The sequence below is a fragment of the Lissotriton helveticus genome, chromosome 3_1 (assembly GCF_964261635.1).
Source record: "Lissotriton helveticus chromosome 3_1, aLisHel1.1, whole genome shotgun sequence".
In the NCBI taxonomy this organism is placed as follows: Eukaryota; Metazoa; Chordata; class Amphibia; order Caudata; family Salamandridae; genus Lissotriton; species Lissotriton helveticus.
In genome coordinates, this window is record NC_136061.1 from 1,576,164,085 (window position 1) to 1,576,177,063 (window position 12,979).

General features: G+C 42.4%; 1 protein-coding gene across 1 annotated transcript in view; it reads right to left on the minus strand.

Annotated features, from left to right (window-relative positions):
• LOC144823645 (transient receptor potential cation channel subfamily V member 6-like) overlaps positions 1-12,979 on the minus strand; it is a 198,730-nt gene that overhangs the window by 111,008 nt on the left and 74,743 nt on the right. Inside the window, exon 3 of the mRNA XM_078682333.1 lies at positions 5,579-5,701. Coding sequence (XP_078538459.1) covers positions 5,579-5,701 — 123 coding nt within the window. The remainder of the gene's footprint in view (positions 1-5,578; positions 5,702-12,979) is intronic.

Sequence of the window (12,979 nt, forward strand, 5' to 3'; positions counted from 1 at the left end):
CTGATCTGAACAGCAAGTTTCATGGAAACCTTTTCCTGCGTTAGAGCATTCATCCATGAGAAGGTCATGAGCACATTTATACATTAACTCATTTGATCCTTGCAACGCCTCAGTTAAAATCTTTTTCTGTATATTATCCACCCAAAAAAGATTGCACTCGGACCACCACTTTCCATCTTCAAAACTTAACAGAGTGAGCTACATAAACAACTCTGAATGGACCCGCAAACTTAAAACTGAATATAGATTTCCTGTGCCACACATCTTTCAACATAACCCAGCAACCAACTTTTGACTCTTTTGACCGCAGTCTACATATAGAATATAAATAATTCTTCATTTTCTTTTGCTTTTTGCTTGTCAGTCGCTTTAGAAACAATTTCATCCAAGGATACCTTCTGATCCAAACTACACCTCTTTACTTTCCAACCAACCAGGAACAAGCTCACTTCGAGCATTCCTTCCCCTTAACAGAGAAACAGGAGACACTCCAGTTAAACTATGTGGCGTATTATGATACGCCCAAATATTGTTCCTCAAAAACTCCTGAACGTCAGAGCCACACATTACGGCACTTTGAATACCTTTTTTAAAAAATTCTGTTACTGTGCTCCACAGCTCTGTTATTTTTATTTTATTTTTTAAAATATCTTTATTGCATTTTTTGAAGTTTTTAACATTCTGACGTAGTTCAAAACCGTATACATACATTACAGACAGGCATCGTGAAAGAGGACATGCAGCTGAGGTTCATAGCATAAGTACATTTACAGAACATGTATATGTACTCCTCTACATTCGTAATAGTAAAGTGAACAGTTGTATAATACTTCTTTCTTGTTCTGTGTCACTTCTTTTCTTTGTTTACCAATGATAGCATCTGTGAGATATGCAGTCGCACCGAACATGGTTGCATTCAATTGTCACGTAGAATGTACAATCATTTAGCACATGGGGGCTATGCATATATGATCACCAACCTAAAATACTAATAAGTCTACGACTTAAGCTATTAAGATATATATATTTTAATCTGCTAAACTAGTAACTTTCTAAACAAACTGCCATCAAGAACGTATTGCAGCTGGGCCTGGATATGTACATCTTGTACATGTATTTTATATTAGCTCGCCAGGGTGGCACTTTGACTCATGCATACAATTAAGAGCCGGGTGCATCAGGTGGTTGTTTGGTGACCTGGGTAAGTTCAAGGCAGTGGGGTCTGGCCATAAGCGTGTTACGTTATAGGTCACAGCTTAGATATTGAGTGATGTGTGCCTATTGACTTGGGGTTTTGGTGTTCGTGTTAACTGCCTTTGGGGGGGGGCTGCCGCCGTCGTTGTTGTTCCTGTGTGTGAATGCCAAAAGGATGGTGTCCCAGTGTTTGGTACTTGCGGAGTCCTGCAGTTTCCTTCCTGTGTAGTGTTTTACTTTCTGCCTGTGCCCATACCATAATTTTTCCCAGCTGACTATTTCCGGGGGGCATTGTATTTCCACCTCTTTGTGATTAGTCGTTTCGCCACTATCAGTCCAAGGTCTGTAAACCGGGAGGTGACTTTATTCTTTTTAGACCTGGCACATAGACCCTGTATACAGACTTCCCATGTGTGCGGTAGGGGCGCGTCAGTGCAGTTGCAAGTGCTACAGTTACTGCGTGCCAGTAAGTTTGAATGGAGGTGCAGGACGAGAGCATGTATAAAAGGTTTGCATTTATCTGCTGACATCTGGGGCACGCGGAAGTGGCAATGTTGAAATACTTATTTATGTTATCGGGCGAGAGGTATGCTCTCTGTATTATATGTTTGTGTTTGTTTAAATATTGAGCTTCTCGGTATGAATGAGGAACCGGCAAGGACAGCCCCCCACTCCTTCTCTTTTTACGGTCGCCCTCTATCGGTTTCCCATCATGTACGAAGGATCAGCATGGGCTTCAAAGTATATGTAAGTAGAGCTTCCACCAACCAGTGAACTATGTGTGAACCCGCACTCTACTGTGGCAGCAGGTGTGTTGCCGGTTCGGTCGTTATGTACTCCCATGCTGCCAATAGAGATCTTCTAATAGAAGTGTGCAGAAGAAATGTTCTTGGCGGTAAGGCATAGTTTTCTGCTAGTGCCTCAAATGAGAGCCGTCTGTATAAAGGTTGCCCAGGGTGTCTACTCCTGCAGTGTGCCAGTGTGTAAGAATCCCTTTGAGATGCCCTCCCTCCTTCTGGGTGTCCTTGTGAGAGGCAGTATCAGGCGTAGGGGTTACTGCACAGGTGAGGTGTAGGCTCCTCTTGTAGCATTTATGCACCAGTTCCAGATGTATCTGGGGTGGGCGTGGAAGTTTAGCAATGGGGTGGAACAGATGGTAAATCTGATATTGTGTCCATGGCTGTTGCAAGGTTGCCGTATCTTCTAATCCCTTGCCACTTAACCACCTCGTCACCCATTGTAACTGGGCTGCTAAATAGTAGAACTCCATGTTTGGGACTGCCAGTCCTCCTTGGGTGGTGGGGGCGTACAGTTTCCACAATGCAACCCGAGGTCTGCCTTTGTTCCAGATTAAGTCACCGAACATACGTTCCAGCTCACTGAAGATTTTAGTCGGGACATGGTTCGGGAGGTTAAAAAAATAGTATAATAATTTTGGTAGGATTATCTTCTTTATCAAAGTGATGCGGTTCATGACATTCAGTGGAAGTGACTTCCAAAATTGCACTTGGGCCCTAACAGCTGAGATAGCTCTGGTTAGGTTTCTTTCCAGTGTGTTGGTGGGTGATTGATATATGAAGATGCGAAGGTAACGGAAGGTAGTGGGGTAGCATGTGAGAGTGGAGCCATTTATGAGCATATCCGTCTCCACTGTATTTTCGCTAAAGGGATAGACTCCTGATTTTGACCAGTTCACCCGGACAGCTCCGTTATTTTGTTGAATATATAAAGCAACAGTAAAATGTTTGATATTCCTGACTTTAAGAAACATATCCATTTTATCCTAAACAAGTTGCACACCATTATCGGTGACACGTTCTAAAGGGTTTGCTTCAATAAAAAATAATTTAGTTAAAAAACTTAAAGTAATTTGTGTACTCATATCATCCACAAATTCATAACACATCCACTTAAAAAAATAATCAGTAAGTACAATCAAATAACGCATGTGTGAATCTAAAGCTATCTTATCCCAAGCACGCTCCAGAAAAGGAACAGTTTGCATGGGAGTTTCTCTCATTTGCCAATGGGTGTCAGTTAACAAATACATTTCACATATGCCGCTAAACTGGCACTTTCGTGACGTCGCTCGGACTCTTCCACTAAGGCGCTCAGGGATCTTCACTGGCTCCCAATTTCTCAACGGGTGAATTTCAAGGCTTTGTGTATTGTCTTTAAAGCCCTACACAGTCAAGGCCCGGCCCCTTTACAGGATCTTTTCTCTTGGTACATTCCCCTAAGAACACTCAGGTCAGCATCGGCTTACTTGGTGGTGGTACCCAAGTTTCGGAGGGCCCGGATGGGCGGACGCTCCTTCAGAACTGCCGCGGCACGACTGTGGAACTCCCTACCGCTGGGTCTTAGGAGCCTGGAAGTACTTTCCATCTTCAAAAAAGAGTTAAAGACCTTCCTGTTCCCCAGCACAATGTAGAAAGATCAGAAGGTGGTAAAATCTCGTTTTGTGTCAGAACAGTCTAAGCGCCAGGATGCCCGGTGGGTGACAGTTTAGCGCTTTATAAGAACGCCTATACATACATACATATATTGACTGTTCCATCTACTAATTAATCTACAGCAATTGCACATTCTTTGTCCAACAGGCAGTCCTCATTAAAATCTTTACTCAAAGGTAACCTTGGATAAACAGTCAGCTCTACATTGGTTCCACCAGCAATGTATTTCTCGTCAAAATTAAATTCATGCAGTTTTGATAACATTCGTATTAGCCTAGAAGAACCAGATCCTGTAACCTTAGTGCCCAATAAATACAGTAATGGTTTAAGGTCTGTGCACAATATAAATTTGTCCCCTTACATAAGTATTATGCTTTTCAATGCCCCATACTCCAGCAAGAGCTTCTCTCTTTTGTACTTTACCTCTGCTCAATATCACTAAGAGCCCTTGATGCAAATGCTATAGTGTTCTCATGTTTACCCACTCTCTGACACAGAACTGCTCCAGTCCCAGTACCACTGGGCCCACTGTGATAGTACATTGGTGTCCAACTACAAACATTTTTAAAGCAGGAACCTTTAACAAAATCATGTTGACATTCTCAAAAACATGTTGTTCTTTATCAGTCCAAACAAATGGTTCTTTCTTTCTCAACATCATTTTTAAAGATTAAATGATGGTTGCATATCCTTCAGGAAAACGAGAATAATACTTCGGATGCGGTGCTTCTTTCAATGCTCTTAGTAAGTCATCTTTATGCTTTATGCCATTGCAGAAATTCCATGACCAAGATAATCAACAGAAGCAGTGAGAAATGTACACTTCTTCCAAGCCACAGTCATGCCACGCTCTTCCAAAATACTCAACACTTTGTCTAGTATACAACTATGCTCACACACACCCCGTGGCGAAAATCAGAATATCATCCTGGAATGCTTGCACTCCAGGAATATCCTTAAAAAGCTGAAACATCATTTTCTTGGAAGGCACAAGCCAAAGAGGCATGACCATAGGGTAACCTCACATACTTTTATGCTCCAAATGGCATAACAAAAATGTAGTCATCAATTGCGATTTGTTTTCAATTGACACTTGAGTATATGCATCTTTTAAATTGATAGTGTTAAAGATATTTGCCCCTCCAACAAGTGTCAATAATTCTTGCACCTTGGGTGATGGCTGGCACTCTACCAAAATGTTCTTAGTTAAAGATCGAAGATCCACACACAACCGGATCTGTCCATCTTTCTTTTTGGCGATCACTACAGCACTCTCCCACTCAGATGCATTCACCGGATCAATAATCTTGTTTCTGCACAGCTCCTCGAGATGTTGTTTCAAGTACTCTCTAATAATTAGAGGTACCGTCTGATCTCATTCTACAACTACCTCACTCAGCCGTTTGAAATGTTGAGATTTGAATGATACACAACTGTGTAACAACAGCACAAGCACAGTTAATAACATGCGTAAACACCTACAACTTCCCAAATATGCCCCCAAATCCCAGATACAACACACCTCATGGTACTGGGAATCTTATCAGCTGCTGTGAAGAATCACTGATGCTGTTACTTGTTTAACAGTGCACCTCACTCAGATTGCAAAGTTGGAAAGTAAAGTTTCTGTGATGTTGCAAGATGGAAAATTTCACAACCTGCACACTCCGACTAACTACTTGGTAACAAGTACAAAAATGTTATTGTTAACTGTGTTCATAAAACTGTTTGTTGGTTTAACGAAGAATGATCTAGTAAAAAGGTACAATAAATTATTTTTTGAAGACCCAAAGATATATTTGTGTTCTTCTCAGAGATACCATTGAGATTCTAAAATAAGGCATTGTACCCCATTTGCATTTCATTATTAGTTAACTCTGTCTGCAGGGTGCTCTTCTCTCCCTTGCTTTGGTGTACAGCTATCGTCTTACCTTCATACAGATCTGATGTCATTGGCTCATTGATGAGAGATGGCTCTGCATCCAAAAGAGAGCACACAGCCTCAAAGTTGTCATACAGCGCAGCCACGTGGAGAGCTGTCTCGCCAACGGCACCTGCATCCAGGGAAAAACACATGCCATTACAGGATGACAGTGAGTGTGTCTGTGAAAAGCATGTAAAAAGCCTGCAAATGGATCAGTAAATAGGGAAAAATGTAAAAAGTGGCTAACAGAAGAAGAGGGAGTTAATGCCAGGTATAGATTTTGATTGTCCGACCTTCAGCCTTAACCATGGCTGTAGTCAAAAATCTTCAATATTTAGGGTTGTCTGCCAGGGTCAGCAACATTTTTTTTTAATGTAACTGGCTTATGAGTTGCCTCCTTGAGAATGTACAGATGTCCATTAAAGATGGTGGGTATTCTGATACTAGATTTGAGAACTGGGAGTGTACCTTTAAATGAAGAATAAGTGCCAGTGCCGACACAGTAGTCTCTCCTATAACATGGTGGTGGATAATTTCACCTAGATTGTGCAACTGTTCAACCATCATGTCTGGCAGAGGGATCTGCAGACCGTGGCAGTGGATTCTTCGTCAGCGTCATGGAAGGACACTAGTGCACACTACAAAAGGAATTTCTACTGTTGGAAAAAGATATGGGAAATCTTGCATTTTCACTCTGTATAGCCCGACCCTCTAACTCAGACCAGAAGCATGTGAACAGAGGGCACTGAAGTACAAGTGGATGTGTGGGGGAATCGATTAAATTGGAAAGCAAAAAAATATAGAAATGTAAAAAACAAAATTTAATGTATACTAGAAACACTATGTAAAAGAAAAAGGAAATACAGTGCTTTATTTGTATTGTTGGACCCCTCTACTGTAGAAATTTGGAGAATATCAGGAGATTCCAGTGGGTGCAACAGGATATTGTGTTGATGGGTGGGTTCCACATTATCTAATTGAGAATTGTGTGTTTATTTGGTTAGTTATTTTAAGTGTTGTATGGTGCTTATGCTGTTGTCTACAATACTAATCTAGCTTCTTTGACTACTGTTCAACATCTTTTTTTATGACCATTATGTAGTCTCAGTGTATACCCATCATGATTTATGTAATTGTGTGAAAAGTTAATGGGATTTGCCAAATAGTATCAATCAATAAATCAAAATACTTTATTTGGTTGCCATAACCATCAAAGTGTACATTAAAAGTGACAGATGATATATTAAAATCGACTTGTATAAATATAATGAACATACAATCATAAAATCCAGTACTTATTACTTTATCCATGTTCTAAGACTTTGCAGCAAATAATCACAAAATACCAAAAAACATAGGTCAGTATTGCATCCAGTGTGCATATAGAATAATCCACATACTATTTAAAAAAGAAGTCTGACCAAATGGTAAAAATATTACATGACAAATCCAATTAAAGTGCAAAATTCATAAAGTGCAGAAGTATCAGAAGATCAGCATAGCCCACCAACCCAAAGTGGACAGTACAGTTCCACAAAGCACTTGCTACGTTAATCAGAATATAGAATTTCACAGCAAATAGTCAGTGTAACATATGACAAGAATAAGTAAAATGTCCACTGCGTGTCCACAGAATGACCCAGATGAGATTTAAAATATGAGTCAGACGAACTGGTTAAAAAATATTGCATAGCAAATCCAACTAGAGTACAAAATTCATAAGGAGCACAGATATGCGGAGATCAACACGACCCAAAAGTCCAAACAACAATGGACAATATAGCACTGCAAGATACAAGAATGAATAGATACTGATACTTCTAAAAGTTTGTTAAAACCTGTATTTGAATATTACTTACTTACTGTATTTGAACATTTGAATATGATCGCGGCAACCATGTAGACTGATTTAATAAGTAGCCTACCACAGTTTAGGATACCATTGTTTAGAAAAAGGATATGCCAGGAACTTTGCTTATTTAGACCAAATGTTTCATATGAAGCGGCTAACTGAAAATACAATTGGGCCAGAAGTGTCAGTCCTTAAACTTCATTGGGCAGCTAGATACCTAGTGATCCCCAAGTTCTGGCTCATGAGTCATATCTACCATTGTCGCGAGCCACGATACCCCAAGCTGAAGTACGTAATATGTTCCTCTGTTTTGGGGGCCATGTCAAAGGCTAGGCACAATTTGGTGGCATGGTCTTTTTCCCACTTGCCACTATATGTCTTCAAAGGCAAACAGCCTAAACAAAAAGTTATATATAAGCTTTTGGCAAGGGGTGATGTGATGGTGCTCAAGAATATTTAGAAATGCGGGCCCTGTTTAAATTCGAGAAACTGTTTAGTTAGTAGCCCTTGTGTACCCCTCACACATTGCTGGTCATGCACATAAGCCTAGTATGTTAACTTCAAAATGGCAATCTCTGATTTGCCGATGTTACCAGGGCCCTCCCACAGTTTGAGTAGGTCTAGCTTCTTAAACCAGTTAAAAACAAATCACAGCCAGGGAACCTTAAAGGCATCACCCATTTTCATCAGATCCCGTAGGGTGTCCCTGAATACTAGTAGTTCAGAGGTTGACCAGATGCAGATCCAGTATATCTCTTAAGTGATCTGTCAGGTCCTAGGATCTGTTCGTTCTGAGAAGCGATATATAGTCGTGTGACAAGGTTTGTACGCGTGGGTGCTGTCAATGGTATCTGTAGTGCGTGCAGTGGTGTGGGTTCTTCCGGGAACGATTCATACAAGTCTTTGACTGCTGCGTGATAATTCTTGTTGTGAAGTCTAGCAATGATACTGACCAGGCTACCAGTGGCCCCCATTTCTGCAAACACCCTCCAGAGATTCTCATGGGCACAAGACCAAATGCAGATCTCAGGTCAACAAATGCCACATATAATCTTTGATTGCTGAGCACCACATATTTACAATATATCAGTGTGAACCTAAACACTTGATCAGAGGTGCTACTTTTGGCTTGAAACCCTGCTTGAAGTGTGGACAGAACACATTCACTATCAATCCAAGTTTGCTATTTATCAAGGATCTGCCTTGAGAAAATCTTTCTGGAAGTAGTCTGTTAGGCTCTTAGGGCCATATGTACGATGCTTGCAGTTTGCGACTTGCAAATTGCGTCACTTTGCGACTCGCAATTTGCGAGTAGCAAAATGCAATGTACAACAGTATCACAGACACTGTTAGCGATCCCCAATGGGGTCACAAATTGCATGCCTCAACAATTTTCATGAGGCAGGCGCAATTTGCGACCCCATTGGGAATGGCTAGCACTCCCAGGGATGGTGGGCTGCTGCAGTCACCAGACCACCATGTCTGGGACTACTTTTTACATAAAGCAGTTTATTTTTTTAAATGCAGCCCGTTTTCCTTAATAGAAAACAGGATGCACTTAAAAAAGAAAAATTTAACTTTTCAGTTTCATTTTTTAGGGGCAGGCAGTGGTCCCTGGGACCACGGCCTGCTCTTAAAACATATTTTTGCACCCATTCACAAAGGGGAAGGGGTTCCCTGGGGACCCCTTCACGTTTTCGAATGGTTTACCACCTACTTGAAGTAGGTGGTAAACTGTGAGTGTTTTGCAACCGCAAATGGGGTAGCAAAACAATGGTACATACTATTTGGACTCGCTATTAGGAAGGGACGTCCTTGGCAATCTATTAGAGGCAATTGTGCTCTGAATGTGCTTGCTCCACTGTATCAGTCCTGGTATACTCTACACCCCCCTCCCATATTTTCTGACTTGATTTCTTTGAGCTGGTGATTGTTGTTTTGATTTTCCCTTGCCTCCCCTAACTTTATGCCTTTCTGGCTCTCGATGCTGACTTTCTTGCCCATTGATGTGATTACCCATAATGCTGCACCACAGTGCTTCTTTTAAATCATACAGTGACAGTGCAAATAAGCATACAGAATACTAACTGAGCTTCCTGTCTAAAGAAAGTTTAATTATTTATCTGTGCATCTTTGTGACATATGCTGTTGATACATTTGCACATGCCATGGTTACCTGAATTGTCTTGTAACAAATGCTCTCTTACATCACATATTTAAAGAGCCAAAAAGCATATATGAATCCAAACCTATTTGGGTTTCCTTAGTTACTGATAGAAGCTCCTTTGGGACATCAATATTCATAAGCAAGAGAGATTTATGGACCTGGCACTCTCTGCAGGGTCACCCCCAGATTTCTGCCTTCTGTTACTGATCCCGTTTTTGTTGGCATTAGGACTCTGCGCTTTTTCCCTGCTAACCAGAGGTAAAGTGCTGGTGCTCTCTTCTTAAAAAATTGAATGATTGGCATCTGCTTGACTGTTACTTTTAAGTGGCACTACATGTACCCATGGCCTTTAAATGAAATGCTACTAGTGGGCACCAACACTCATTCTGAATTTTAAAACATGTCTCAGACCTGCCACTTCAGGCTGTAGTGCAGTTTTAAACTGCCATTACGACCTGGCAAAATTAATCTTCTGCCAGGCGTTAATCTTCCTTTTTAATATTTGTACTTCACACCTAAGGCAGGCACTAAAGGCTCCTAATGCAGGATGTATTGTCTTTAAAAAATAGGACAAGTGTACTTAGGTTTTACACATGCTGGGACAAAAAAGACCCCTAAAGTCAATTTTCACAGTTGTAAGGCCCATCTCCTACAGACTGACACTGGGTTGTCTTATTACATTTAATAAGATCTAAATCTAATTAGGGAACAGGTAGAGATATGCTAGTTACACTTTTACAGTAAAGTCGGATTTTAAGTTAGATTTCTGAAAATGTTCCTTTTAGAAAGTTGGAATTTTCTTGCCCCAACCATTTGTGCCGTCTGCCAGTGTCACGGGTCACATGACTGTGAATGGCTCTGCTGTTGAGGGTGTGTATTGCTTCCAGATAGTAACACAAAAGGGGACTTAGGTGTGGACAGGATCCACAATCCTGCCAGGATAACTGGGGAGGGGCTGTACCCAGCCCCAACTACACTTCAAAGGGCTTTGCCTCCTTGCACACACAAAGGAATCTAACACTAGGTCTGTCCTGTCTTTTGTCACCCAGACAGTTTGTAGTCTTGGCAGTGTAAGGTGAAGAACTTTCCAGAACCAGATGTAGGGGTAGGAAAGGGAGTCCCCTCACACAATGGCTGGCACAAGTTATAAATATTAAACCTCTATAGCTATGTATTAGAACACTCCTGGACCTGTGGAAGTTACATAAAAAGGACTGCTTTGCTGGCAGAGGGCTGCCTTACTGCTTAAATGACTGCCTTTCTGTCTGAGAAGGAAGACTGGACCTGCATGCCTTCCTCCCAGGCTAACCTGGTCCCTGTATCGCGGTTGACCTGAAGTTGTGAATTTCTCCCGGTCTAGCACAACCAGATTACCACGAGTGGAGATTTCCGCCTTTTTGTGCCATTTTCACTAAATTTTAGACTTTTTATATCTCTGGTTCTACTGTTTGTTTTTTTGATGTTCTGGTGTCATATTATGTATTGAAATGTACCCTATTTTTCTAAATGTATTTGAGATTTTTCTAATGTTATGTTTTCACTTTACTACTGTTGATGTTCTGCAAAAATTCTCTACACATTGCACCTAAGTTAAGCCTGACTGCTTAGTGCCAAGCTACCAGAGGGTTAAGCCCATGTTAATTTACCGACTTTTTGTTGTTCACCCTGACAAGAATTGGGGTTGTTGCTTGAGTAGGGCTTCCACTCTGCGCTGTGAAGCCGCTTACTAGTCACTTGCTAGTGATGTTTCTCCCAGGGCACTGTACTCCGATGTCAACTTCATACTGTGAGGTCAACACCCTGAGAGATGGGGAATTCTTGAATGCGCATGAGGATACGGAGAGTTGCCTCCAAGGAAGGATGTAGTCGCTGCTGTATCTAGCAAATCATGTACGGGTTGACTTTGAATAAAAGTGCACCTTCTTCAAAGGACTGCATCCAGGAATTCTTTACAAAATTGGCCTATTTAAAAATAGAGAGGGTCAAAGAGAGAGGCAAGTTCACAGTAGGAAAGTGTGGTAATATGCACTTATGTTTACCACATGTAATCTTTTCACTGGGTGTGAGCGTTTGATTGGTTCAGATGCTCCGTCCATCACCACCCCCTTTTGTACCGCTTTGGCCGCCATAAGTGTGGCAGGGTATGCTCAGACGTGAGTCCCTTGCTCACTTTGCCACTGGATTCAAGCAAGCCGGGCTGAAGAAGGCTGTAATGCCAGAAACCGGTCCTCGGAAACTTGTTTCCGGTCCAGGGAAGACATGGCTTGGCAGTTCGGGCTGGACTGTTCCCATGAGGCACAGGGTCATACTGATTTGCATATAGCCATGTCTGAACTGGGGTGGCAGAGTGGGCTAAAGAACGGTGATGGATTAAACCAAGATCTTTTGACTAGGTGTGAGTGTTTGATTAGTTCAGATGCTCCGTCCATCACCACCCCCTTTTGTACCGCTTTGGCCGCCATAAGTGTGGCAGGGTATGCTCAGACGTGAGTCCCTTGCTCACTTTGCCACTGGATTCAAGCAAGCCGGGCTGAAGAAGGCTGTAATGCCAGAAACCGGTCCTCGGAAGCTTGTTTCCGGTCCAGGGAAGACATGGCTTGGCAGTTCGGGCTGGACTGTTCCCATGAGGCACAGGGTCAGACTGATTTGCATATAGCCATGTCTGAACTGGGGTGGCAGAGTGGGCTAAAGAACGGTGATGGATTAAACCCAGATCTTTTGACTGGGTGTGAGTGTTTGATTGGTTCAGATGCTCCGTCCATCACCACCCCCTTTTGTACCGCTTTGGCCGCCATAAGTGTGGCAGGGTATGCTCAGACGTGAGTCCCTTGCTCACTTTGCCACTAGATTCAAGCAAGCCGGGCTGAAGAAGGCTGTAATGCCAGAAACCGGTCCTCGGAAGCTTGTTTCCGGTCCAGGGAAGACATGGCTTGGCAGTTCGGGCTGGACTGTTCCCATGAGGCACAGGGTCAGACTGATTTGCATATAGCCATGTCTGAACTGGGGTGGCAGAGTGGGCTAAAGAACGGTGATGGATTAAACCCAGATCTTTTGACTGGGTGTGAGTGTTTGATTGGTTCAGATGCTCGTCCATCACCACCCCCTTTTGTACCGCTTTGGCCGCCATAAGTGTGGCAGGGTATGCTCAGACGTGAGTCCCTTGCTCACTTTGCCACTGGATTCAAGCAAGCCGGGCTGAAGAAGGCTGTAATGCCAGAAACCGGTCCTCGGAAGCTTGTTTCCGGTCCAGGGAAGACATGGCTTGGCAGTTCGGGCTGGACTGTTCCCATGAGGCACAGGGTCAGACTGATTTGCATATAGCCATGTCTGAACTGGGGTGGCAGAGTGGGCTAAAGAACGGTGATGGATTAAACCCAGATCTTTTGACT